The following is a 27,596-nucleotide window of genomic DNA, read 5'->3' as shown; positions in this document are numbered from 1 at the left end:
ATTGCTCTTGAAAGTCGTGGTCTCCACAGACAGATTTTTGCTCGGGTCATTGTGTAAATCAGTAAAAACTAGATGTTCTTATCACGTAAACGACAGCTACAGAATTTGAAATTACTGCTAGTTGGTTGTCAAAATGTCCCGCTATGATTTACAATCCATTCACATTAGAGTTTTAAATAGTGAGGTATGTATTAGTGTGTCATTTAGCGGTGTTTGGCACGCTTTCCTCATGTTCCTCGTGTGTTTGGGTCGGAATACTTTACAACAGTTGTCGTCTTCAATTGGTTTATGGCGTGTCCTCGGACTGGCCTCGCAAAGGTTTCTTAAAATACAGATCCGCCAGCACGCACGCCTAAATCTGATGATCTACGACAGTATCAAAAGGAGGAATTTACCCCTAATTTGAGGACTAAGGTTTTATATTTATGACAGATGTTGGTTGAAACTAAACGGAGGTAAATCTCCAGAACCCGGGATGTCTATAATATCCTATTTCTGCATATGCTCATGTTTTTTTTTTTCAGCTTCTCCTTTCATTATTTCACTTAATCAGTAATTAATGAACTCAAAAGTATGATATAAGATGCCCGAGTAAGATTTAGACAGCATGAAAATTATGGACTGAGAGGAGAGTCAGACTCCTGATACCCACCCCTTAATACTTTCCACAACATTTTCAAACCGCTGTGGAGCTGAGCAGACACGCAGCGAAGAGAGACAGAGAGAGAGTCTGCATTCTTCTTCGCTTGTTCTTTCCCAAACAGACCCTTAATAAGGGACGGAGCTACCGACTTACAAATGAAACACACTGTAAGTCATTGGAGCAGAAATAATAATGTTTTTGCATGAACTCGTGTATACACATATGAGTGTATACACATGCCCGGGCACTGACTATAGTGTTACGTTGAACATTTGAGGCAGACTTTGTTCCACTGTGAGCGAGTCCTGGCTCACATTGTCTGTGCCATTTTTCTCCTGTGGTTTATCAACTCATTCAACACCCGCACCCCAGCTCCCCCCCCCAACCGGGGAGCATTACCCTCTGCGGCACAGTGGAAAGCACACGCCGCTGATTTGCATGTCTCCTGCAAAGACATCAAACAGAAACCAATATCCACAAGGTCTGACATCATTACAATAAACATGTGGATGAGATCCCATTGAAAGCGACCTGTCAATTTTCAAAAGTGATGAGTTATTTATTGCAATATAAACTCACTGCTGGTGACTTTAAATAATATTATAAAAATCATTAGTTCTTTCCGTCTTGGAGTCTGACAAGCTGCCACCTCATTGGCTCAGGCTAAGGACGTGATCTACTACTTTCCACAGGGTAGGAATGTGTCTTTCAACAATCAATATAAATGCCTTAATAATCCATCCACCCATCCATCCATCCATCAATTATCTCTACCGCTTATCCTTTGAGGGTCAAAGGGTGAACTGGATGGCTGACATTGGGCAAGAGGCAAGGTACACCCTGGACATGTTGCCAAAGTATCACAGAGACAAACCAATCACCAACCCCATGCAGCCAATTTAGAGTTTCCAATTAACCTAACCCCAATCTGCATGTCCTTGGACTGTGGGAGAAAGCTCCACCTTGCCGCCTGTCTCAGTAATCTAGTGTTCCTCAAATGTACCTAAACCCTCCATGACAGCTGCGTCCAAATAACGGGGAGAGAATTCTCCTGCCTCCGTCATAGTCCTGCCTAACGGTAAACAAATAAAAGCCTTGTGCATCAGCGAGCAGCAATGCTCCCCTCACCAAACGTCTCCCCCTAACAACCAATCTCTTTGTCAGTACCGATGGAGACTGAATTTGACAGAGGGGATGGAAATTAATTTGATCCAGAATTAAGGGATGATTCATGTCTTGTTCAAATGAAGAAAGTCTGCCTGTTTGTCATGAAAAGCCTTGGAACACCCTCATGTTTGTCACAAGATGATCCAAGCGTAAGGGTTACGAAGAGAAAAGGAACATATTATATGTGTGGCACTGAGATCCAATACCTCATTTAATGGCTTGACAGGTCAAATCAAATTTGTTGACAATTGTTCTGTTTCGAATTTCCCTGAAACGAGATCCGAGTAGTGGCGAAGGAGCCTTGTGTATCGAGGGATATGGAGTTAAAGTCTCATACACACACGCACCTCATAATGGTGTGCACCAGGCCGTGACTGGGTAATTGCCAGGAAGGCAACTGAAAACTGGCATGAACACGGACACACACACACACACACACACACACACACACACACACACACTTTGTCTCAGTCCTAGTCTCTTGTGCACATTCTCTCTCGCTCGCTCGCTCTCTCACATGCACACACACATGCTTTCACTCTCTCTCATGCACTCTCTCTATCTCACTTACACACGCACACACACACACACTCCAGCAAAACAGAAACAAGAATAAAGTGCAGGAAAAAAAGATGAGCATATTCAACACAGTGTAAACACAAGCTGTGACTATGCACACATGCAGACACACACACACACACACACACACACACACACACACACACACACAATTGCTTGGAAGTCGGCAGCGGTCCTGCGAGCCCATTTTCCAGTGTGATAATATCTTACAGCCACGTAGGAAATTCAGCATGTGCGTAAAGAAAGCACCCTGAGGCCTTTGCAAACTGTGAATGCAAACTGCCCACTCGGACACTAATATCCTGTGAATTTCTATAATCCCGCATCTGTAAAAGAAATGGCTACAATTGTAGCACAGTGCAGTAAGACAAATGTTCATAAAAAAACAAAAACATACGAGAAGAAGACTCAAATCCTGCATTTGCCAGTGGATGTCTGAAAGAGAAGAAGCCTGAGAACTGTACAAGCATCAGGTCTTCCAGATGTCACGTGTAGGCGATCAGCGAGATGACAACACAGAGAAGGATAAAAAACGAGCGCTGTTTCACCTCCAATCAATCTTCATTTTGATCTCAGAGAGAGAACAAGTGTGATGGAGCAGTAGTAGGTGAAATCACCTGTTGCAAGGCCCCGCTGAAGTGAGGGCCCCTGCCTACAGGGGACCATCTGCAGGGCCCTCCCGACTCTCCCAGCGGGGGACCCTTCTCCTTGGGACTAATGGAGATGACATCTATGGAATTAACCAGACATGGCAGCTGGGGATCAGGCAGGCATTACACCCTCGGCTCGATGCCACACGCTGCGGTTTAACGCTGTAACACTAAGTCCTGTTCATGGGTACCAAATGTGGGAAGCATTACTGGCTCCCTCAGCCTGATTATATGTGCCCATTACCAGCTTGGTTGGAAGGGATGAGGAAGGCTCATGATCGGGAGTTAGAAAACGCTTTCCACACTGTCAGCTATTATTACCCCAACAATGAATAAAAGGAAGACATGTGTTGCTGTTCATAACAACAAAAATACAAAAGCCTTGGGTAGACAGGACTGCTTGACTTGATTTATTACTAATTTGATGTTCTCGCATAATACAAGGAAGCATGCTAAACTCTCAAGGCCAAATATGCCTGGATTTCTGGAGGTTTGAGATCATTGTGAAGAAAGAAGTTGAACATAATGCCAATGTGGTTCAGAGAAATGTTCTGTAAAATGCCTTCACGAAGAGTCAAGAAGTTCTTGAGAAGTGGAGAGGAGAGTAGGAGTAGATGAGTAGGAGAAGACTAGGGAGAGGAATCAAGGAGGAGGTGAACTGGGAAAGGGGAGGAATCAGAAAGGGAATCAGGAGAGGCGAAGAAACAGGAGCAAAGAGCAGAGCAAGTGGGAGAGGAATCTGGAGAAGATGGGAGGACAGCAAGTGAAAAGAAGGAAGTGGCCATATCCAGACAGACATGCGTGTGTCCTTCAAATGCTCCCTCCACACAGCTGCTTTAGGGCATCTGTGGAAAGGATTATGCTACAGTAGTAAAGTGGACTCCATTGCTGATCTGGGGATATTTGTTTGTATAAAGTGTCTTAATGTTTCCGGCAGCGGCGTACATACAGAATACCTATTCCAGCTGGGTTCTGGCCAGCTGATGTACTTCACTTCTCTGGTTGGAAATGCAATCAAAGCTAAAGGTGAGGTTCGCGGGTGTGACATTTGAAATATGTACATGTAGGAGTCCACTGTGGAGAAGTCATTACAGTGTTATCTGGGGAGAACACATTCAGGGAGTAGTTTCCATCGCCATTGCACTGAGCAGTTGGAAAGTGGCACCTAACCCAAGTGTTACAGGCTTATACGGTGAAATAACACTCCAGACCTTTGGCTGCAAGAAGTCCATTTGTGTCAAGTGCTATTTGTTTTTCCCCTGTGTCTTATCCCACAGCTCTTTGGGCTCAGGAATGTCTCTTCTTAAAACGATGCCTGATGCCTTATGTGTTGGCAACAAAAAAAAAAAAAAAACACTTGCACGCACACACATGTACCTCTCCTTCTTCTGGAGTCCTTGAAGCCACTAACAACCTACCAAATGGGGCCATTGGGTGCCAAAAGTAATTAGGCCTAATGCCTGCTTTCCTGTTTGTCTCATCAGCCTGATGTTCAGACAGAGACGATGCTCTACAACCAAGCCACAGTCAATTCCACATCACTTTTCTGACTCTTTAAACAACTGGAATGGTTGGTTTCTAAAACCAATAAAAAACACACCTGTCAAGCCAGTGCATGAACCTGCTTTGATAAACGTTGGATGTCAATTCAAATGCATATAATTTTAATCTTATAATCCCCCTGCACTGGGGGGAAAAAACTCACCAAACCTAATGTATTGGCCCCTGCAAAGCCACAACTATTGAACTTGGAGCCTGATGAACTCATCTCATATTTGAAATGGAGCGTTCTTTATTTCCGTTTATAACACTTTCATTTTTTCCACAACTTGGACATAATTGGATTGTGAGAGGCTGATGGATATCCCAGCTCCTCTTGGTTCAGCTTTAACTGATTTGGAGTTTCTTGCTTGCCCTGCATCCATCCATCCACCCATCCACCGTCTTTCTCTCTGGATGTTCAGAGTTTGACTTTTGGAAATATAAAGTGAAATGTCACTAAACGCATTCATATCTCATTGCAGATGTATGGATCTTCTGGTTATGTTTTAAGCCGAGTACACTGAAGGATCATTGGAAAAAAGATCTCTTAGTGGATTTTCCGAACACAAAAATTCACTCTGGGTGTCAAAACTACTCTTTAATGCCTTGGATGGAAATAAAAATCTTAAGCACTGCTTTCTAGAAAGAATTGATAAAAAGGCATCATGGGACATAGGTTCCCTCCTCCTCAGTTTGGCTTCATTCTCTAGTCTGCTGGCTCTAAAATCAAGCAACATCTGAGCACAGGAATCTGCTCGCCCCCGAGTAGTGCTCGAGGATCGCTTTTGGCAAAGGACCTTACAGACGTTGCATCACTGAGAGAGGCATGAAGGGAAAACAAACCCAAAACTAAGGACAACAACTGTGTACCCCCTCCCACCGCCTCCTTTATTTCCCCATGCAACCTCCGTAGCATTGCAAAAGCATCTGTAAGTTCTAGGATTTCAAACTTTCAGGGACGGGCCAACATTAAATCACACAACCACATCCAACAGGCAGAAAAGCCATGCAGCAAGTACTCTCATAGACAAGATGTTATTATAACTCACAATTTTTTCTCCTCCTCCTCCTGAGGTTCTCCCATTTCAGTTAAACCTCGTTCTGGGCTGCTGGAGTCCAAAAATGCTGCTTACCCACTAGAGTTCTGGATGTTGTTGGGTACAGAGGTGGAAGAATAGAGACTGAGGTCATTGACCTAACAGAGGAGGCAGGGTGACAGTAAGGGCAAGCTTGAAGGGGACAGAAAGGAGTGGAAAAAGACTGAGTGGCGTTTGGCATAGTTCAGCCTTGGGAAGTGACCCTGACTGAGCCTGGGAGACATGGCTCAAACTATATATTTATAAACTCATGTGTGCACTGGATATCCTGTGAAATCTGTGAGTCTAAATGGTGTAGAGTGCAAGGACAAGTTCACCTCCTGACCTCAAATTCTGAATATAGACTGAATGGGAGAGGGGGGGACTGAGAGAATGAGAGAGAGAAAGAAAGAAAGAGAAACAGACAGAGAGAGACATAAAGAAAGAAAGAAAGAGGGAGAGAGAGAGAAAGAAAGAGAGAGAGAAAGAGAGAAGGATACACTACAGAGAGATGAATGCACAGGATTTGTGTATGAGCCAGTTAAGATGGCCTGTGGTCCTCCAGAGGGACGATACCTTATGATTTGTCGGGAAAATGACAGTGATAATAAAAACACGATGGGGAAGATTTTCTGTACAAGACAGAGAATTGGAAGCAGCTCTCTGGGAAGGGCTGTCAAACCAAAGCAGGCCATGGTAATTGTCATTAAGTCTGACTGGGACCACATCAACAAGGCCGGCCCTCGGCCGGAGCTCCAGAACAAAGCGTGGAAAACAAGCCGTCCCTCTAACCCAAATGCATCCAGAACCCTTCTCAAAGATGTCTTCAGACCCACAGCAGAGGCAGAACAGGATAACTACTACATTCTGCAAATCTGTGACCGGATCTGCCAGTGCACTCATGTTGTCAGTAAAGGGGCAGAAATAGCACCCTGTCGGCTAGTGTTCCATGACCAAATTATGCTGTGTTTTCACATGGGAGTCCAAGATGAATCCGTTCTACCAAAAGACACTGTGGGATTTAGAACAGCATGTCAAGTACATCACGAAAATAACAATTTCTTTGTGTAAAATGGCACAGAAAATAAAGACTAGTCTATGAAAAAAAGGGCTGAACAGTCAGGGAAGTGTTAAAGGAGAGGACACATGGAAATCTAGCAAAATCACGGACACTGTCTTTGACTGTGTATGTGTTGATTAAACTGCAACATCAGAAGGGCAGAGGACAAAAGGGAAGAAGATAACATCTCTCACCTAGGTGAAATCCGCTACTATTTTCATCGTCCTCTGATGAGAAGAGAAAGAAGGGAGAAGCCAGAAGAGAGGCACAAAATAATGTTAAAGAGAAAGTGACAGGTACCTACCCCTTTAACCGCACAATGTCCACAGTCCACAGAAGTACACAAAGTACACACAGGTAGAGTTAATAAGACATAGGTCCTTTAGAATTTCTGGTGATTATGTCCAGCTTGTCCAGAGTGATAGCCATTGATGTAGTGGTAAAAAAGTGCTAAATATTAACCCTTTAGGTAATGATCATCATGACAAATGACTATGATGAAGAAGAAATATTTGTTTCCTCCTCAAAATAGAACAATCAGAAGATCTAGGGTACCCAAAAATGGAAAAAACCCTATTCTTCAAATCGAAATCTGCAAGTGAATTTGGGATTACACTTCACTACATCGCTGGCCATTGCTTTGGATGTTATTTTGGAAGTCCATGAATATTATGAGTGAGTTGATGAGTCTCCAAATCGATGTCCACTTTAATGAAAATGACAAGTAAGCAGGTGAAAGATGAAGCTTTGCACAATACAAGAGCCAATGACCTGCAAACTCTTAACAGTTTTCAGAGGAGAAATTGGAAGTGACATATAATGTTTCCCTTTAAGAGCGATTCATTTTGACATGAGTAGACAGGCCAAATGAAAACAGGAAGGATAGGGAGCAGAGGTGAGCGGTACATCTTTCATTACATACAAAAATTATGGAGGGATACCAGTCTCTGCAAATGGTTTTACCGTTTGTGTATTGTAAAACTATAAAGCCCTATCCAATAGGAGATGTAAGCAGTACCTTCGATCTCCTCGGCTGTGAGTGCAGTAGAAGCAGGGGATGGAAATGAGTCACAGTTAGAGAAAATACTGTAGTAAGTAAAGGTGGGTTGAGGGAAGAGATGAGATAATAAGAAGAAGAAGGAACCTACCAAACTCTACCGCCACATCATCTTAGAAAAGCAAAACAAAAGACAAGAAGAGATAAGAGTAATTTTTTACTCTAAAGTTGTGATGTGTCTGTGTTTGATGAGGTAGGTTCACAGGTTCGTACAAAATCACAACAACTCCAAATAAAATAACTATACATTATGTATAAAGGGATGGAAAATAAACTCTAAGGTTGATTACTAGTTTCTAGTACTACTACTACTATTATTATTTTAGCCACATCTCACAGTATTTACCACAGATTGGAGAGTTTGAACCAAACTCATGTCCATGTGATAACAACTAAGACTAAGAGCTTTGGAAAAAGCTCGTAAGAGGACATGAGTTAGTTTCTTTGCTTCAACTTTGACAATCACTTTTCAAGCTAAATTAATATTTCTACTGTTTCTGTTTTTATATCCATCGTTACCTAGTGAGACATAGTCGGTGACACATGTCTGTGTTGCATCCAGTGAAACTTCACAAAGAGAAAAACATTTTGAGTCAAAAGCTCCAACAGACAACCACAAATATTCATACACTTCTCTCCAATTCAGACCCAAACCCTGAAGTGGACATTTTGACCCTACCATTTTGAAAGGGGAATGCATTTTACAGAGATGCAGTCCATTAAAATTCAAGCAAGCTTTTGAAATGACTCCAGATGTTTAAGAACACCATCCAAACAGCTATAAGATGATTCAAAATGGGAGCCAAGGTATGAACTGCGTGTATGTGTGTGTTTGGTACAAGATGCCTTTAACATTTGGAGGCACTTATAGATGCTTCCTCTGCGTCACATGTTCCCTTTTCGGCCAAACAGGGTTAAATCAAAACATACATAACACCATCTTACACAGTTTGGTGCTCGCCTTCTACAGCGCTGTGTTCATTTCCCAGAGCGCACTGCAGCTCAAGGAGATGTTGCGTCACAGTTGGAGTTAATGGCTAGCCAAAACAGCAGTCAGGACCAATCACTGCAAAGGTTGTTTCATGCTTGAAACTTCCAGCCTGAGAGCGGTGATTGTTTTGATGTGTGGAGACAAACGTGTCCGCCTTTATCTGACATCTTGTTTCACATGTTAGCGTTCACGGCAGTGTTCCTACTGATGTTGCCCTCCTCCTGTTGTAATGTGACATTTTAAGTTGAACCAGCACCTAAACCACAATTTGAGTCAGACGTGAAGTAACCGGAGGGGTGGGGGGCAGACAGAGGGAAACTTGAAAGAGGAAACAACAAGGACAATATGACAATGATAAAGCTATCTAAAATCCTTCCAAGTGCTGCCCTTATTTCAATCGGGAAGGCTTTCATCTGGTGCCTATCTTCCACAGGAATGATCCACATTTCCCAATGGCCTTGTAACCTTGTACACCAACATTCCTGTTCTAATGAAACACCCTGCGATAACACTGCAGAATGTAAATGGGCAGGGCACTGTCACTCTCTGAATTCTTAAATGGTGGAAGTGAAACCTTGTCTTTTGCCCTTCTGAGAGTAGAGTTCACCCGCCTGCCCAGAGAAACAGTTTGAGAGCACTGAGAATAAGCAGCAGTCATGATGTGAAGTGAGTATATGAGGATGGCCAGGCCTGCAGTGATGGTGGCAGCCAAGCCTGTCATTTACTGAGCGCAGGGAGCCACGGCCTCCCGGATTGTGGCAGCCAACTTTCGCAGACACAGTGCAGTCGACCAGTCTACCACCAGTCAGCAAACCAGCCTTACTGGATGCTTCATGGCAGACCATCCCCCTGGAAACGGACGCATGCTTAGGGGTATATCACGTGTCACCCACATACCAAAGATTCACCGCAGAGGATGACAGAGGGGGTGAGAGTAGGGTAGCTCTGGAAAAAAAAAGAGGAAAGGATCGATGGCAGAGAAAGATGACTGGATGCACTGTTTGTTTAAGGATAATTCTAGGTCTGATTTTTATAGTTTTGGATGTTGTTTTGATGAATTATAATAATTTGGTACACATCACAGTATTATTTGAGACCTAGAAACATGATAATATTGCCACTAAGTCTCAAGGGGAAAGAAGTATGAGTGGTCAAACGATCTAAAAGGTGGCCCTAATTTGATTTATTTGAAAGTAAAACCAAAAGAGACGGGATACAAATTGTTGGCAGCAATCCCTTATAGCACAACAAACAGTGTATGCACAACGACAGCAAATATGCTGGATTCAACTGTGATGGATGTTCGGGTAACAACTGCACTCTTCATCTTCAATTTCTCTCCCAAATAAATTTAGCAATTAGTTAGATTTAGCAGTTTGGGACTAGAGTGACCTTGGGTAAATAATGAAAGGTATTGGATGGTCTATTGTATACTATTGGATAATAGTTGGCTTTGGAGGTCTATGGATTATACCTGGCACAGTCGACCATCCAGCATGTCAGTGGCGCACGGCTGCTCGAAAATCTCTAAGCTATCTCCTTACACGGGAGGAAGAGACAAAGGAATGACTCAGAGTCAGCAGTCTGTAAATGGCCCTGAGTTATGAGCTGATGTCACCCTTCACAACCAACCAGCCTTCTTCATGAACAAAGTGGACACTGTCACTTTCTTTCTCTTCTGCTCTCTACATCTTACTCCATTTATTTTATACAACAGAGACATGAGAGCTGTGGATTTTTCCAGATGACGCAGAATGAGATCTTCATCGTCAAACTTTTGGCCTTTAAATGCTCAGCTGATTATTGAAAGTCAGGATAAGGAACAGAATGAATGACAGAAGGGAGCTGGTCTGCATTATAAGGCTGACTGTATATAGCACAAAATGTTACAAGCATCTTTGCTTCGGGAAAGTGATAGTGAACCTAGATGCAAGGAGCTTTAATGTAGTTACAGCTTTAATGTAGTAATAACTTGATCTATAAATCTTTAAGGGTGGTCACTGTGGGGTTATCTGGCCCTAACCTTTGAGAATAAAATGGAAATTTTCTCCTGCAGCCATTATGCTTTGTAATCCACTCCTGTGTCTGTAAGTGTTTAAGTCGAAAAAATTAAATGGACGTCTAAATTGAACACAGGGCCAGGTTCAGGGCCACTTAAGACCAATCTTGGGTGCCATTTCGCAATGGTTCAGGCGCTCGCTGTAGAGAGAGGCAGCAAACGTAAGAGGGATAGCCCTATAATGCAAGGAGAGAGCGACGCAGAAAGACCCCAAGGTGAGCGATAAGTGTGTCCACGTGTTTGGCAGACCGCGAACCAAACCAAACAATCAGACAGTGGAGGGTTTTGCATGTCAGACAGAGGAACAGACATGCTGTAAGAAAGCCCAGAGAGCCGTCAGTATGTTCAGAAGGAGCAGATGGGGAGGCTGGAGAAGAGCCAGGTATCAATGGTAGGGAACTGTGTGGTGAAGAGGGGCGAGGCGGGTACACCAGGTTGACCTGTGCAGAGGTAAAATGGTTTATCTAGCCTGCAGCCAATTAATAATTGGCTTTAACAGTGAAACTAATTGCACTTTAAACATCAGTTTCATAACTGAGGAATGCATCCATTAAAGCGGCAAGAGCAACAGTCAGGAAAGGGATTATTTATATCTTGCAAATGTTAGGCGTAAATGGACACGGTTAGGCAATGCTTGCCGTAGCCCCTCGCCAAGACCAATATTGTTCCAGCCGACGGAGCTCCCGGGCTGGAAAGAGAGAGAGAAAGAGCAGGCGAAAGGGACCCCCTCCTCAATCACCACCTCTTTTCTCCACTTGGTAACAGTGGGGTCTCCACGGTATCCTTCAATTAGGTTGTAGTTTATGGCCCCGGGGCCCAGCTGGGCCAGCGTGCATGGGGCCAGGATCCAAACTTTGTCCCCCTCTATCTTTACTCAGCCACTACCTCTGCACGGGCTCACATCTGCTACCGAATGTGACCCCTCGACTCCTTCTCTCTCCATCTATTACTCCCTCAGGCCATCAAAAATCCCCTTTTCACGTTTCTGCATCCTCTCTTTTCACATTCAAGTTCACTTTTGTCCACTCAGCTCTTTACTTACACTCCAACTGGATCCAACATTGTTCTCTTAGCTACTTTTTTATTTTATTTTGGACACTGGGAAATGAATGTGTGTTTGTCTCTGCAAGAACACAGAGTGAACCGTTATCATTCCCCCAGTTAATCCTTCAGTCCTGAGAGGGCCTTGTCAAGGGACTTCCTACTACTCTTGCATACACAACTAATCCTTACAGTGTGCATGACATTAGCAGTTAAGTATTGCTGTAGCTCAAAAGGAGACTTATATTCCTTTGGTAGGGGCTGCTACACTTTACACCTGCCCACTGTGCATTAGGGAGGTGGAGGGGGTTTTCAAGGGGTGGGCTTTACAAATCCCATTACTCATAAGAGGAACTGTGCCATTAAAATGAAATAGTACGGCAACCTTACAGCACTGTCTGTTTAAAACTATTTAGCAGGCTATTTTTGGCCATCCTGCACCATGTATGCCAGTGTGCGGTTGAACATGACCAGGAAATGACAACATCCATAACTCAACCGAGGGTTTGAATGTGAGGTAAAAGAGACTAATGCTAAGTTTAGACGTGGTCAGTGTAGCTCTGTCGGTTATTTCAGAGCTACACATTGAAAGAGTCACGTTACATTAAGGGCTCACCGCCATGTTGAGGGGAAGCGAGCAGTCAAATGGACATGTCTGCCTCAAAGTGGTAATCTACAGTGAAAAATATGGCCAATAAGAACTAGGCTTTGGTTCAATGGGGTCATTGTGAGACCAGAACAGGCCTATAAAGCCAAGTACAAGTGTTATGTATTTTTCTGAGCGTTCATATGTTTGGGAAATTCCAAATGAAAGGAGGGACACAAACTGTGCACTGCAGGGGACGGCCTGTGCACTATTTAGGATGATTATATGACATGATATGATTATTTGTGATTGACAGTAGGCAGAGGGATGGGTGCAAAGGACAATATAAGGCCAAGATGAAAGGAGGGAGTAAGAGAAGAGGTGGCTGCAAATAGGCTTGCAGATGAGACATTTAAATGAGGAGCATATATGTAACCCTGGAGAAATGGTGTACGTGGGATAACTGTCTGTTATTCCTCAGATATTGAAGCTGCAATAGACAAGCTCACATCGTGAGTTTAAGCTGCAGGAGGAGAAGGTTTTTTTGTGTCTTTTTTTTGGTTCTTTTAGTAAAGTGTGCAAGACACAGCAGATACTGGCAGCATGGCCTCCTCCTCCAGGCAGGCACAAGAAGTCATGCAGTAATGCAAGGCCACAATGCCAGCTGTATGGCCCACGCTGATGGCTTCATGCACTGTAGCTCACCATATACAGACCAAATTGTTATTTGGCAGCTGTTTGTAAATAACAACGAACGTCTTTGTCATTACGAAAGTGCATTTCAGGGAATCGCTTACAGAGATTTTCAGTCAGGTGCAACGGAAAGTATTGCATGTGTGGCATAAACACCAGCCGCAACAGGTGGGTGCAGTCTTAAAAAACTTGACAATGTTGCCAACTTGGGTCAGAATTTTTTTTTTCTGGCTTAAGAAAATCTGAATTTTGAAGGAAACACAGGGTTGTGAGTCATTGGGAAGAAGAAATTTGACTGTTCTGGAGTCAGCAGCTGGACAAGAGAGATTGAGAGTGTATTTCACACTGATTACAGTCTTTAAAAAACAAGGGCTGCACAGTATTTAGACCTGCAACACATTTGTTGTTGGTGACTGATGAGAGTGAGGAGTTGTTGGCTTCTCTTTTAGAGAGAGTTGTGTGAAGAGGACAAGCTGTGTGATATTCCAGTTGGCACGTATAATGCTTTAAAATGTAATCTATTACTATTAGCACTATAAATCGAAAACGGTGGCCTTGGTCTTTTTTAACTTGTTCACTCACACCTTCCATAAAGCCCCCTAACCGTTTGGTGTTGCCCTCTATTAGAAATCAGGCGACCTGATTCAAAGCAGTTTTTATACGAGACGTCTCACGCCAGCCCATTAACTGAAAAAAAAAGAATGCAAAAGCCACACAACAGAAACAAAATCACAACACAAGTGAGTGACAACGAATGCAGACTAAAGCCTGTGCCACAACCCTCAGATAAACAAGCATCATAATTTCACTTGACTGCAGTAAGAAACTAATTTCACTGTCAACACCCGTTGAATGCTATTGTTGTTATGTAACCGCTTTTCTAGTTGAGTTGTGGCTTTTGCATTCGTGTGTGTAAGACAGCTAAGCCACCATGCTTTTTCTGTCATTTTACTGTGGTGATATTCAGTGTGGTGGTGTGAGAGCTTTTCTCACACCACTACAATGAACCTCTTTACTATACTTAAACCTAAAGCCAGGATCTGTAGGCCATAACTAATCGTTTCTGCTGCTGCCCCTTTCTTGTGTGACATGGTTTATGTCTCCTGTCTTCATTATGAGGCAATCAACCATCTTTGATTTATAAGGGTAATTTAGCTATAATCCCTCCATTTCCTGATCTCCTACATCCAGGCTTGTTATAACACATTTCTGCTAAGTACTCCAGCTGATGCGTTCTCCCTAACTTTGCTCTAGTGAAGAGCAAAGGTAAGAGTTAGGGTTACTATACAGGCCCCCATGGAAAGGTACATTAATGTGCTCCACAGTAAAGTGTAGCACCTCCATCACATCTGTAAGTCTATTATCAGATCATTAAGCTGTCATTAGGCTAGCTGAGATGTGAGGAGGTGAGCTGGATAGGTAGGGTGCCTGGTGTTTTGGCTGGAAGGTGTTAAGGGTTCGAAAGGTTTTCCAGTGTGCAAACCTCTTCCTTGTTTGCATTAAACCTCCTGCATGACTTAAATCACATCAAGAAATGGCAGGGCAGAGACAGACAGAGGAAGGAAAGTCTGGAGAGAGACTGCAAGAGAGACAAGAGAGTGAAACACGGAGCAGACGGGAAAATAAGAAGGAAGGTAAATCCAGACACAGCACTTCCTCTGATGACAGGCGTGAAGCGCTGGAACTGCACAGTGGGCTGCAGCAGTGGCTGCAGAGAGCAGGGATGAGTTCTGACTAACAAGCTTGATGTATACACTGTGTTAAGATGCTTTCAGACATGCACTGAACTCGAATAATCTCCTGAAATTATCCTGGGGCTGCATGTGGGAACGTTAGTCAGTTGCTGCGGACATTCTTCATGTGTGAAAGGAAAACTCTGGAGAAAGTTCGGACCCCATTGTGTGGACATTTTCGGGAGTTCATGTCTGAAAACAGCTTGAGTCACTCCCTTGCATTATCTTCCCTGAGCCCCCACCAGCAGTGCACTGGTGTTTAGGTGTGTTGTGTTCTGGTTAGCTGGGGCCTTACAGCAGACAATATATGCTTACATGATCGTCTGCTCGAGGTCCTCTGGAATGGGAGAGTCGCAACAGGTCGTCGCATTGCAAATCTCCTGGAAGAAGAGAGAGGAGGATTAAGAAAAAGAGGAAAAAAAGAAAATAAAACCATCGGTTTTCATGACTGCGTTGGGAATAATAAACACTACAGAGAGTCCACTCGTCTGTATCCACCAGGTTCATTCTGTCAGGTGAAACGAGTGAAAGCAAAGATGTGAGATGGCAAGTTGAAATAAAAACACACTTGCTGTTGACTAAAGATAAATCTCAATGTTTGTGAAATTCTCTCTTTCTCTTCTTTTTCCTCCCTTCATCTTTACATGTGTGCATTTCTTTTTTTTCCACCTCGGGTGCTTTTGGACGATGCCAAGAAACTGCCCCAGCCTCCTCAGCTCTGTGTTGCACATCAAGTGCGACCGTCCGAGCACACACTGATGTGCGATTTTCCATCCACTTGCTGTCCAAAGTGGATCAGTACCAGCACTATCATTTTCTGTCATTACTCATTTCGGGCCAGACTTTGTGCGGAAATCCAGACTATTTTGGCAGTGTGAAGAAAGAAAAAAAAAGAGAGAGTAAAAGAGGGATAAAAACTTATGAGTGTGACAGGAGTAGAGACAGTTGAGCCAGCCTTGTTAAGCAACAGCAGACAGAAGAGGTTGGTCTAGTAGGGTTGTTTCTTACCTCTCCTGGAACTGTTTGGACGGGATTAAGCCAGCACGGGGGTTAGCGTCACCCTCAAATTTCGCCTGCCACCACGTTGCATCATCTTGGCTCATGATCTGAAGGATGGTGCCCTTCTTGAAGGCGAGTCCAGCCTCTTTACATGGGATGGCGTTGTCATTCTTAGGGTCGTAGTCAAAGAGTGCCTTCACAAACACCTGGACATGCAGCAGGGGAGGGGGACAGAGGAAAACAAAGAGCGGGATTGAGGGCACAACAGGAAAAAGCAACGTTTTGCCGTAAATTACTTTTCCCTCCATTTCATGGACTGTGAACTCCAAGTCAACACTGCAAACACAGAAGGTGCTTCACCAACGCTCAGGTTGATTTGTCTAGAAAGGTCACAGCAATCAGAGCTTGTAACCAACTTCTGGCCAAGTTAGTTTCTCCATATTGTTCCATCAACACTTATAATGGACTGATCCCTGCCACTGTTTTCCAAGTGTGGTGAGACTTAACATATCCTGAGTCAGAGCCTCCAGCTGGATGTGCTCTCGTTCACCCTCTGACTTTCTCTATTTCTAAACACAAGCTAATATCAGTAATCTTTCCACACCAATGACCAAACCAACACAGAAAAACTGGTTGTTTTCTTTCTTTAAGGATTATGTCTCATTTGCTTTGGCAGTGCAGGTGGGGCACACTGCATCAACACAAAGGAAGCTGGATCTAAAAGTGGAAAATCTGCACCATCTTTTCCTGTTGTGGGTGCTGAGAGACAACCTGGGGCACCTTGTTTCATCTTCAGTCCATATTGAGTCCTGACATAATGAGTTCTCACAACTAAGATAACCTCAGTACATGTGGAAAGAAAAAAAAAACGAGAGGGAAGGAAAGTGTGAGAGAAAGAAAAATGCTGTAGAATGAGAGTTAGATTAAACTTTTTCCAAGTCCTCTTGATTTAAAGGGTGCTTTGTGCCATGTAGTGAAAATATGTTTTAGACAGAGATCTTTTGTTTGGGCCACAAAAGCTGCTTTGGCCACTAAACAGCAGAATACATACATCTACTTAGATCTGCTACTTCTCTTCTCTTGGCTCAGCATTTTGGGCCTGTACGAATTCAGCCAATTATCTGCCCTTTGATGCCTCCACACTACCTGACGTTAAGTGCACTAGCTATTCTCAGTGTTTGGCACTGGCAGACTATTTTTCAGATGGGTTCCTTAAGGAGCCAGACAGTTTCAACCATTACATGATGACAAAGGATGTAAGTGGCGTACCCTCCTCAGAGCCTTTGTTACACATGCAGGGTGGGCTGACCTGTGAACAATGATAAACTGCCTTTGACTTCGAAAGATACAACCGGGGGAGAGGATCCAGCTTCTGTCCGATCCTGATAGATGAGCATGTGAGAAATGGTGTATCAACACCTCAGTGGGTGAGAATGATGGTACGCTGGTTAAAGTGGCAGTTAAACTACCTCTTAGGATGGATAGCTACAAAGTACTGTCTACTGGTGAAAGGAAATTACTAACTTTGCCAAGGAGGTTATGTTGTCAGCGTTTTTTTGTTTCTCAATGGATTGACACAAAACTTGGTGGAAGGATGGGTCAGGGAAGAACCCAGAGCAGATCCACATTTAAAAGTGGTTACACTAGGGTACTGTTGGGCCTTGGCGGAGATAGGCACTCTACTGTATGCACTTGCATCCCAGAAAAAAAAGCCACTCCGTTAATGTCCACGGTTATTTCACATTCAGTTTAGCAGCATAGTTCATTGTGCTGATCATTGTTTAGGGCTGTTTGGTGTTTAATGTTCATTCACATCCCCGATCCTATCCCTGTCGAATGCCTCTGCTGCATCTGTTACAGTCTTGCTGAGCTAAACTAAGCTAGCGTTTCAAATAAGTCTGGGAAAATCACAAGTTGTATTCCTCAATGTAAGGTATTGCCAAGTGTATTATTCTCTTAATGGTCCTAAAACTCAGGTAGTGTTTCCTCACTGGTGTCAACACATTTTAATAATGTACACAACTCATAAAAGGGCTTGGTTACTTTATTTTTCTTTCTCCTTTTACTTCTCACCACTGTAGAGCACAGCTCCCTTCTTTCCTTGTACATAAATCATATCCTCTCTGTGGCTCAAAAACAATGCTCTGCATCCAAAAAGGTATCACACTGGATCTGAGAAGTTCACTTAGTTTTTTTTTTTGTGTGTCAATAAGTGAAACCAAAGCAACTTAACGATTAATCCAGGACAGAACCTACCTTTGGCTCCTTGGTTGGCGCCTCCTCCTTCACAGCGGGAACGACTTTAAAGGTAATGGCTCCTTGGGACTGGGCCTGAATGTTTAGAACGACAAGACAGATACAGTAAGTTTGGTCAGGATGGAGGAGGTGGAAACATCAGCCATCTGCCCTTGCAAATATTTTACACCTAATCCAGTAAAAGTCACACAATGGAAAGCACAGTTTGATTCATCAGCAATGGAAGGTTTATTAGGATTAGATGACTCTGTCTAACAGGGTAGAGTGTGGGGGGAGTGGGGATAAAACAGGAGTGTTGAGAGCGATCATCTGCCTTTGAGGCCTTTATGTCCGAGACTTAAAGAGACTCTCTCGTTCCTCTCCAGTTGTCCCTCCTGGCCGTGACCGAGCTCATTTTGAGACCCGCGGCAGAGCCCGCTTGGAGGAACTACTGAGCATCAGTCTCATCCAGGGGACTGTGCGGCTCAATGCATGTGGTCTAGAGGCCAGGAAAGACTTGTAGCGAAAGGACAGTGTTTGGTTTTCAGCACAGTGACGGGAGGCACAGGGTCCTAGATAAGTTAGGGGAGGGTTTTGCCATCACAAATAGGGAATGTTAATTTCACCAGGAAACCTTTGGACAGCGCACACACACACACACACACACACACACACACACACACACACACACACACACACACACAGGGCCTGAATGCAGTCAAGGAAATGAGGCTTACCAGAATACGAATGATTTCCTCTGGTTTCTTGTCCTCTACAGGGATTCCATTGACCTCCTTCAGTTCATCTCCAACATGAATCAGTCCTATACCACACAAAAAACACAAAGTCTGCATATCTTCAATCGCTCTGATAATCCAGTACTTTCATGTCCTAATATAAGTGAGCTACTGTGTAAAAGTCCAGTGGTTACAAAGCCTGCGGATGTGTACACTACAGCAGATTAATGTTTATCGTCATGGTGGCATTTGAGATTGGAGACGAATCAAAACATTATTGTCGACACATGTGGAAATTTGCCTTTGGCTTCATTGTGGCAGCGCTGGACACAATGAATACAAAGTCAAACAAAAAACATGTGGACAACATAACAGAGCTTCTCTCTATCATTTGTTCATATTACAAAGTGAAAAGCTATAATCTATGGACAGACGTGGAAAAATCAGGTGCATAGATGATTCCTGAATACTTTCCTGTACTGCACACTGGATTTGACTTAGTTGTACTGTAAATCACTTTCACAATTGATTCCAGACTCACATGACTGAACCCACATCAGAGATAAAAAGTGTTGGAACTGACCGCTTCTGTCGGCTGCCCCTCCTCTCATGATCCGGGCCACGAGGATTGCTCCTGTGTGATCGTCACGCATTATTGTTGCTCCCTACAAAGGAATAAAAGATGGCAATTAATATTTTGTCTTTCAATGATGACAGTCAGAGATATCTGGTCGAAATTCAAGGATTTGAACTTGCATGCTCATTTGTACCAAAATGGCTGATTTAAACTCATAACATTTTGTTTTTAGATCTCAAACAGATCAAATCTTTTGTTTTATAAAAGTAATTTTGGAAAAAAACAGTCAGGCAAGTTGACTCGTCACCAAAGCAAAGACCAAATACTTGACAAGTAAAGTAACTACTTTAAACCATAGACTGTATATAAAGATGGATGACATGTCTCCACTTCCTACCAATATCCTGAAATTAAGCCAAAATAACGACCTAACGTTGTCATCCTGTGCATTTGGAGTCTGTGCAGTAGCGATTGTTGGATGGAGACCCTAATACACAAGCTCGACCAATCGTGACTCAGTCTCAGCTGTCAATCATGTCATTTCATTCCGTTTTTATAGCTTCAAATAACTAATTAAAACCAAACTTCCCGGATAAATTATGACTTGTACATATCAGTGTGATAAGAAGAACCTAAGATTACAGAAGCCATCTTTAACTTATTTGATGTTTACTTTGACTTTTTACTTTGGTCCGTGTCCCATTCACTAACATGGAGGAGACGAGGTTTATATACAGTTAATGCTCTAAACTTTCAAAGTTTCATAAGTGATATATAATTTAAATTGTAAACCAAAGCATCAGGGAAAAGAAACTTAAAAAATGTTGACACCTTTCAAACTAAATTTAGCAACAATAACACATCAACAACATGAGCATGCAAGTGAAATTATCCAAAATTTTAAACCGAGTGATTCACACTACCAATCCTTTAATATCATTCAGTCCCTGCTGTAGTAGCGGGAGAAGGTATCAATCTTTACAAAGAGAGCTGGACCAGACGGAAAGGGGAAGGGTCAAACAGGTACGAGGTATTACACCTAAAACACACACATATAAACACACGGTTGTTAAAGCCTTGTAGCTCAGCCAAAAAGACACATGGAGAAGAGGATAGTGTTTCAACTTCCTTATGTGAAATGACAGTATTCATCGGTAATGCATTTACCAGAAAACCCAAAATAGCTTTTGCGGTTTAAAATAAAAGAATAGACTTAATGGGTGCCAACCTGTCACAGCCGTCCCACAAATACCAGTAGGGCACCAGCCTGGCTGGGATCCGGGATGTAATACGAGAGCAAACTGAAACTTAAGGTGAGTGTCATCCTCGCTTGGGCCTGACGACTCGAACCAGACGGTTGCGTTGTCTAGTCGACACATAGTTAGTCGCGGCTGAAACTCATCCTTCCACCCTTACCTGGCTGCTATTCCCATCATCCCTGAAGATTGTTTTTATTACTGTTGCAGAAAAAAAGGGTATAGGAGCCTCCCCTCACCCCGGTCACCAGCCGTGGTTTATTTCAGCTGTCTGAACCGATTGCTGCCTGGGTCGACCAATGAGTGCAACAACATGGCCCTCTGGTTCGTGAGATTTTCCTGTTTGCCTTCCACTGACAGGCCTGAAGTACTTCTGGCTACTACCATGGATGGGAAGCACAGCAGGAGATATCAAAAGAACCTCCTCAAAGACCAAAGAGGCCTCTGGTTTGTGCCACTTCACCAATCTATTAACATGTCATCTTGGTTATTTTCATGACCTTTTCACACCTAATGGTTTTCCTCCTAGATAATGGTTTTCTCAAGGCCTTTTGGGGTGGAGGTAGAGATGGAAAATGGGGAAAGACATCAGGATAAGACAGTAGTAGTGTCTGTAGAGAGTCTAATATAATAATAGGGGTAATTAAAGCGATGGGAGAGGTTGCAGTAGGAGAGAAGACAGTGGAGCAGGTCAGCAAGGGGGGAAGGCACTTTCGGACCCCTGTGTCAGGGTCACATAAAACCCCAGCAGTGTGACTTAAAGCAGCTGTCTGTGATGCAAGGGCCCCCAGACAGACAGAGAGACCTTTTTGTGTATGTGTGTCTGAAAGAGAAGATTGCTGCAGGGAAAGAGACAGAATGTGACAGACAACAGGGTGAGGTGGGGAGTTCGTAGGAAATCTCACAGGAGTATTCAGACATGTGGTCATTACCTTCTTCTCTCTACTTTTTCTTTCTGCTTCTCCAGAGTTGGCTGATGACCAAGGGTATGATGGATTTTTATTAACTGTCATCTGGGGTACCTGGTGGATGCTGGCAGTCTAAAGGCTAACCAAACATTAGAGAGGGAGCCTTGGACTCAAAGTCTGTGAGGACAATAGGCTGCAAAAACTCTGCTGCACCACATGCCCATGGCTATCTATGGAATCTGCTCACATATGGTGTGTAGATATAAATTGTGTTTTGACACATATGGCTTAAATCACATGTTGAAACCCTGATGCCATTTAGAAACACCACTTTTATGACTTTTACTCCAAGTGGCAATGGTGATTACAGGGCAGCACATCTAGAGCCAAACACAAAAAGATGGGATCGTGAACCTGAATCTTTGGGAAGCGAGTAGACCATTTTATTCCCATTCAAACCACCACGCTTTATATGTTTTATCACCAGTAGAGAAACAAACATAAGCGACAATGGATGCATTTACCATATTTGGTTTCCTCTATAAACCTCTCTGACGTCTTACGGTTTATTTTAAACCGTAATAATTTTAAACTTTATACTTTGCAATTCTCATCTGACCCACTGCCCTCCAAAGTGAAGGGTCCACATAGTTCAGCCAAGCCAGCAGCAAGCGAGCAGGGGATTTGTGGAGGGAGGGGGAACCCCCCGTCATAATCTGGCCAGCCCCGGCCTGAACTCAGCACTGGTACGGTAGCCAAATGAGCGCTGTCTGATAAGAATAGCTGAAGGAGGCCAAAACGCTCCAGTGGCAACACCAGAGAGCCAAAAAGGAGGGTAAGTGGAAGACCAGAGGAGAGTCGGGACAGGACAGCCAAGTAGACTCAGAGAGAGGGAGAGACAGCGGGGATTGCTGAGTTGGGGTTTGGATAGAAAGGCGGTGTGGGTGTATGTGAGATTAGGAGGCAAACACAGTATAGACTCAAAGGATATGATGAGAGATGGTGACAGAATGTAAGAAAACAAGATCATCACCTAGTACATAGCTGGACCACGTAGTGTTGTGAAAACAACTACTTACAATAGAAAGAAGCTAAACTCTGTTCAAGAACTTGCTAAATGTAACTAGATATACAGTAATATGATAATATTCATTATGCAATAGCATCAAAGTTGCATTCTGCTGACTGTCAGCCAATTTCAGCTGTTTCTCCCCTCTGTGTGCTCAGATATACCATATTTAATGCAGCCAATAAAGCTGTTCTCATGTGCATGGTTTTCTGTTTTTATTGTCACACAACATATCAAATATCCAATAGTGACTGAAATGCAGCTCATTGAGACGACATGCCACATCAGTGACTTCCAAGCCATTTCCTAGCTGCTGCTCTGCTAACATCATCAGACAGATGAGTTAAAGACATTTATTTATGCCTACATTTAATGTGATATGATCACTCAGAGAGAAAGTTAAAACCTAATTTATGTAGATGTATGTCAGGCTGCCATGCAATGTTGCTAGGTGCTTTTGCCTAGGTGCTGAAAAGTTGGTTAATCTCGTGAAACAGGTGCTAAATTGGCAAAACTGCCTATAAAAGCCCCTTGATCATGAAACGGTTCATTCCAATTCATTCATTTTAAATAAGCAACGTGTGAGATTCTATGACTCGCAAGGGCGACCAATGGTGTAACTTTAATCAGTCAGTCTGTAACATTTGCGTTTATATGGCTGGCCCAGCTGTTGTGGTCCAGCAAAGAAGAAAAGAGGGAGAGGGTGTGTAAGCAACAAAGAAAAAGAGAGCGGGATAGAGACAATAAGAAAACAAGAATCCTTTTTTTCCACAGGAACTAAGCTCAACAAGTCCTTTATCTTTGTTTACATTACCTCCATTAAAATACTATTCGATTTGTTTAACTTACATTAAGTACCAAAAGTTCCAGCCTGTCATGCTTGGCTTTTCAATTCCAGAAATGAATACGCTAATACTATGCTTCAGACAAATAAAGTTAATTAACCCCAATGGCAGAATTATTGACATCTCCTTTTAAAGGAGAAAGTTTATTGCAGTCATTGCAATATGTTTGTGCTGCTTTTTCTTTTCAACATACACAAATAAAAACCTAATATATTCCAATTTTGAGGAACCCAATTTCCCCTATCCTTGATTACTTTAAGTGAGTCACTCTTTTCCTTTTACCTCATTAAATCTACAGTCCACCTTCATTCTCTATTTCAATCCTCCGGGGGTGTAACAGCCTCTCTTGGAGGCCTGATGAATTCCTAGGAAGCACCGAGAGGCCGTTCAAATCCAACCTCCTGAACTCAGCATCACCTTCCCCTGTGCCTTGATACCCTGTGGGTACTATCATCAGCATTCAGCCTTGCATGACCACTCATGAGGAGTGCCTGCTCTGTTAAACAAATACATAAACAGTTTGGCTAGAACCTAAATAAGCTGCACACTGTGTATGGGGAAGCACACATAAGGAAGAATCAAGGGAGGGGAAGACCCTCAAGCACCTAGATGGGCTTCCTGGTGTAGCAGTTAAGCATTAGCACAAGGTTTACACCCAGCCTTCAACGCCTGCTGGCACATGGAAGCCATTTCAGACATTTCCTTTTGCATGAAAACAGTGCAGGAAGTCAGAAGGGGAATATCTATGTCTGTCAAAGCACATACACGCATGAGTGACAGCATGTGTAAGTGTGTTTTTGTGTGCATGCAAGCACGTCTGCGTGTGTGTTTCTATGAGAGCGTGGCAATGGGCTTCTACCTGAAGTCAGGTCAAACCGGCCCAAGAGAAACCTCAGAAGACTGGATGATTGATGCTGGACAGCCACTAAACCTGATGAATGAGCTATATTAGCAATTAGAGACAGAGGCGCCACTTAACCATCAAGTAGATCAACTCCACTATTTGCACAGGGAAAAGGTAGCCCAGTGTGTATACAAGACGGTGCACAAACTTGTTAAGGACTCTCTCTTTCTGTTGTCAACCACTGCCGTTTGCTTGAAGAAAAAAGATCAAGTCTCTTCACAAAATACAAGCTGAAGGGCAGAATGCACAGAAATACACAGTCAAAAACCGAGACCAGAGGGGGTTCATCTTGGACCAGGGAGGGCCTTCGAGCTGTGGTCAATTAGTCATTAGTAAGGCGATCCGAAGACTCCACTCCTTACGTGATCAGCACCATATGCAGCCACCGCTCCTAGCTCTATTCCTCAATTTCTAACACATAAATGCCTCTGATTGTTATTGTTGGGCTGGCTCAAATACAACGGCTCAGTCTCTGCTGTGTGATGAGGAGAGCTGGAGTGCCGCTTGTCCGTATCAAGCCATCACCCCTCCCAGCGCATGCACTGACTGGAGCACACATGCTGAGATGGCAGGCACATTAAGTATGTGATGACAAATGGCTCACACCTCATACAGTGCGGAAAAGAAGAGAGAAAAAGGGACTGAAATTTGGATCCCCTCCTGCATTGAAGGCGTGCGTCGTTTAGACAGAATGAAATGGAGGCAAGATTGTCCAGGGAACTGTCAGCGTATCGTAGTGCTATGAAACTTCAGCAGATAAGACGAGTAAGACAAGCTGGATGTTGGATGTCTCGTCATGTTAGCTTGGCTATAGGAGCGGCCACAAAAAAAGGCTCTGGCAAGCAAAGTCTTTATGGGGCAATTAGAGTGGCCTCTGGCTGATGGACTGGATGGATGGCTGGATGACATGATGGAAGCTGGCTGGCTTGTACAATGGTTGTATGGATGACGAGAGGTCTGGCTAGTTGTCCTGGCTCGTCATAAGTCTCGGGGTCTAGGGCAGACTATGTACGGTCTGTTTACAAAGTGCCCCAGTGGGACAAAGGGATCCTAGAGTGTCTTTACCTTAGCGATGGCCACAACTCAAGCCACTCCAATATTCCGACAAGCAGGTTGCTCCATTTAAAAACACACAGCTCTCGGCCCGTAACAACCACTCAAAACATAGCCCCGTGAACCAAATCGAACGTCCGGGCATTTGACAAACATTATTTCACCCTCCAAATTGAGAGCGACAAGGGAAAACAAACATGAGCGGCCTGGGCAGAGAGGCCGACGTGTTTTGACATGATGTCACTTAACAGCAAAAGTGTAACGGCGACAATAAACTCCTGCCGACTGCTGTGTTGACTGGTATGTTTAGAGGTATAAATACAAGTGTAGTGGAAACACATGCTGGCAGTCTTCACACCAGATGTCGACCATGGAAAGAACCAAATACAAAGTGGGAAAGGGCCTCTTGGACATTAAAATACAATTACCTCCAATCATATCTGGTGTTGGAGTGTGTCATTTCATCTTACCTCACTGAGATGGCATAGAGCCCCCACATATAACACACATGACCGTTCCACGCACTACAGTCCAACTTATTTATGAGTTCTTACAGACTTTCTTGTCTGCTACAGGCTGCAGTGCTGCTCAGAGAGAGTAAAATCCTGTAATATTAGGGCATTCGGTCATGATCAGAAAATCCATTTAGCGTTATGGTCACCTATAAAGATTAATACAGCGCTGTAAAGAATTAGCAGGGGGCCAGATGAAAATCCATGTTATTGTTGCAAAGAGGAAGAAAAAAAAACGAAAGAAGCCCGGCGAGCAGTGAAAGGTACTTGAGGTTTTCTGTCAAATGGTTTTTCTAGCTGATGCAACACAGCTCCTGCTGCATGGCCAGTCCCCTTTGGGTGACCCGCTGCATGCCTTTCCACCTGTTTTATTAAATCACTTGTGATTGCAACTAATAAAAGCTACCCGCTCCCCACCCTACCCTCATTCCTTGCCGGCCTCTCAGCCTAAGCCAGGCTCTAGTTTCCCTTTTTTATTTCCTTAACCTCGGTCTTGACCTACCAGTCATAATTAACAAGTATACTGAGAAAAAGGAAAATTGCGGGTCATTATTATGATAATTACGGCAAGCAGGAGGGAATCCAGGAGCGGCTGCCAGGTAGTTTAGCGCAGAGGGCCCTTTGACTGGACGGCTTACCTTCATTTGTCTTCCTCCACCCCCTCTTTCCTTTTCCTCTGCTGCCTCTTTAAACCTTAATGTTAGAACAAGTCATTACGCTGTTGCTACGAAAACACACTTAGCGGCCCACCTCAGTACTTCAGACAGGTGCCGGCGAATTTGGGCGTGTGAATATGTGTGTAAGTGTATGACTATCTCACCAAATGTGTGTATTTGTTTCCATGCTGTCCACATGAATCACCATGTAGACTGAGTGGAATCACCGTCTCTTTGCTACAAGCTGGACAGTGCCAGATATTTAGTCATTATGTACTCTGTGTGTGTGTGTGTGTGTGTGTGTGTGTGTGTGTGTTTGATTCTTGTCCTGCATGAGCTGTATGAGCGCATACAAAGAGACAGTTGTGTTACAGTCGAGGAGAGGTCTATCTCTGCTCTGGGATTGTTTAGCGTTTTCCCTGTCGTTATCCCAAGTAAAGAAAACAGCACTTTCACATGTCACTTTTCATTTCCAAAGTGGGCTGAGAAGCAGAGCCGCCGAGGAGCGCCTGGCCCGGCGGGGCAACAATGCCCACATTCAGCCACCGAGTGGCTCTCTGAACGGCAAACAGAAAAGAGCAGAGGGGTGTCGGGGATGTGTGTCCATGTGTATGATTGCACACGATGGGAGGAAGACGTTTTATTGAAGAGGGCCATGAGATTAGGATCTGGGAATGCCTCAGATGTGGCTTTGGAGGCTCTGCGTGTTTTCACATTCACAACTCAACAGGCTGCAAGGGCGGTGAAACAGCAGCTGGACCTGAGTGTTGTACAAGCACACACCAAAGAACAGGCTCAAGGCTCGAGCTTTTCCATGTCTACTTTATGCAATCCATAAACATTCTCATTTCCTATGTAAGTTGAATATAATTTATTTACTATCGTATTTGTAATAACTTAATATGAAAATGTATGTACAAAAAGACTTTTATCCATATCACTCGTTCCCATGACACTCTCACACTCCT

General features: G+C 43.6%; 1 protein-coding gene across 4 annotated transcripts in view; it reads right to left on the bottom strand.

The window, feature by feature from the left end:
- The window catches only part of mpp7a (membrane protein, palmitoylated 7a (MAGUK p55 subfamily member 7)), a 150,429-nt gene that overhangs the window by 25,075 nt on the left and 97,758 nt on the right, over nucleotides 1-27,596 (bottom strand). The window contains exons 7-14 of one of the 4 annotated variants that reach the window (XM_034571932.1): nucleotides 19,432-19,513; nucleotides 18,849-18,934; nucleotides 18,133-18,207; nucleotides 15,886-16,082; nucleotides 15,193-15,257; nucleotides 7,866-7,886; nucleotides 7,736-7,750; nucleotides 6,912-6,944 (exon numbers count right to left, since the gene is read on the bottom strand). In XM_034571932.1, the coding sequence (XP_034427823.1) occupies nucleotides 6,912-6,944; nucleotides 7,736-7,750; nucleotides 7,866-7,886; nucleotides 15,193-15,257; nucleotides 15,886-16,082; nucleotides 18,133-18,207; nucleotides 18,849-18,934; nucleotides 19,432-19,513 (574 nt within the window). The remainder of the gene's footprint in view (nucleotides 1-6,911; nucleotides 6,945-7,735; nucleotides 7,751-7,865; nucleotides 7,887-15,192; nucleotides 15,258-15,885; nucleotides 16,083-18,132; nucleotides 18,208-18,848; nucleotides 18,935-19,431; nucleotides 19,514-27,596) is intronic. The other 3 variants (XM_034571933.1, XM_034571934.1, XM_034571935.1) reach the window with 3 other exon arrangements.

Source organism: Hippoglossus hippoglossus, chromosome 20, assembly GCF_009819705.1.
Source record: "Hippoglossus hippoglossus isolate fHipHip1 chromosome 20, fHipHip1.pri, whole genome shotgun sequence".
In the NCBI taxonomy this organism is placed as follows: Eukaryota; Metazoa; Chordata; class Actinopteri; order Pleuronectiformes; family Pleuronectidae; genus Hippoglossus; species Hippoglossus hippoglossus.
This window is presented reverse-complemented; position numbering and strand designations above follow the sequence as displayed.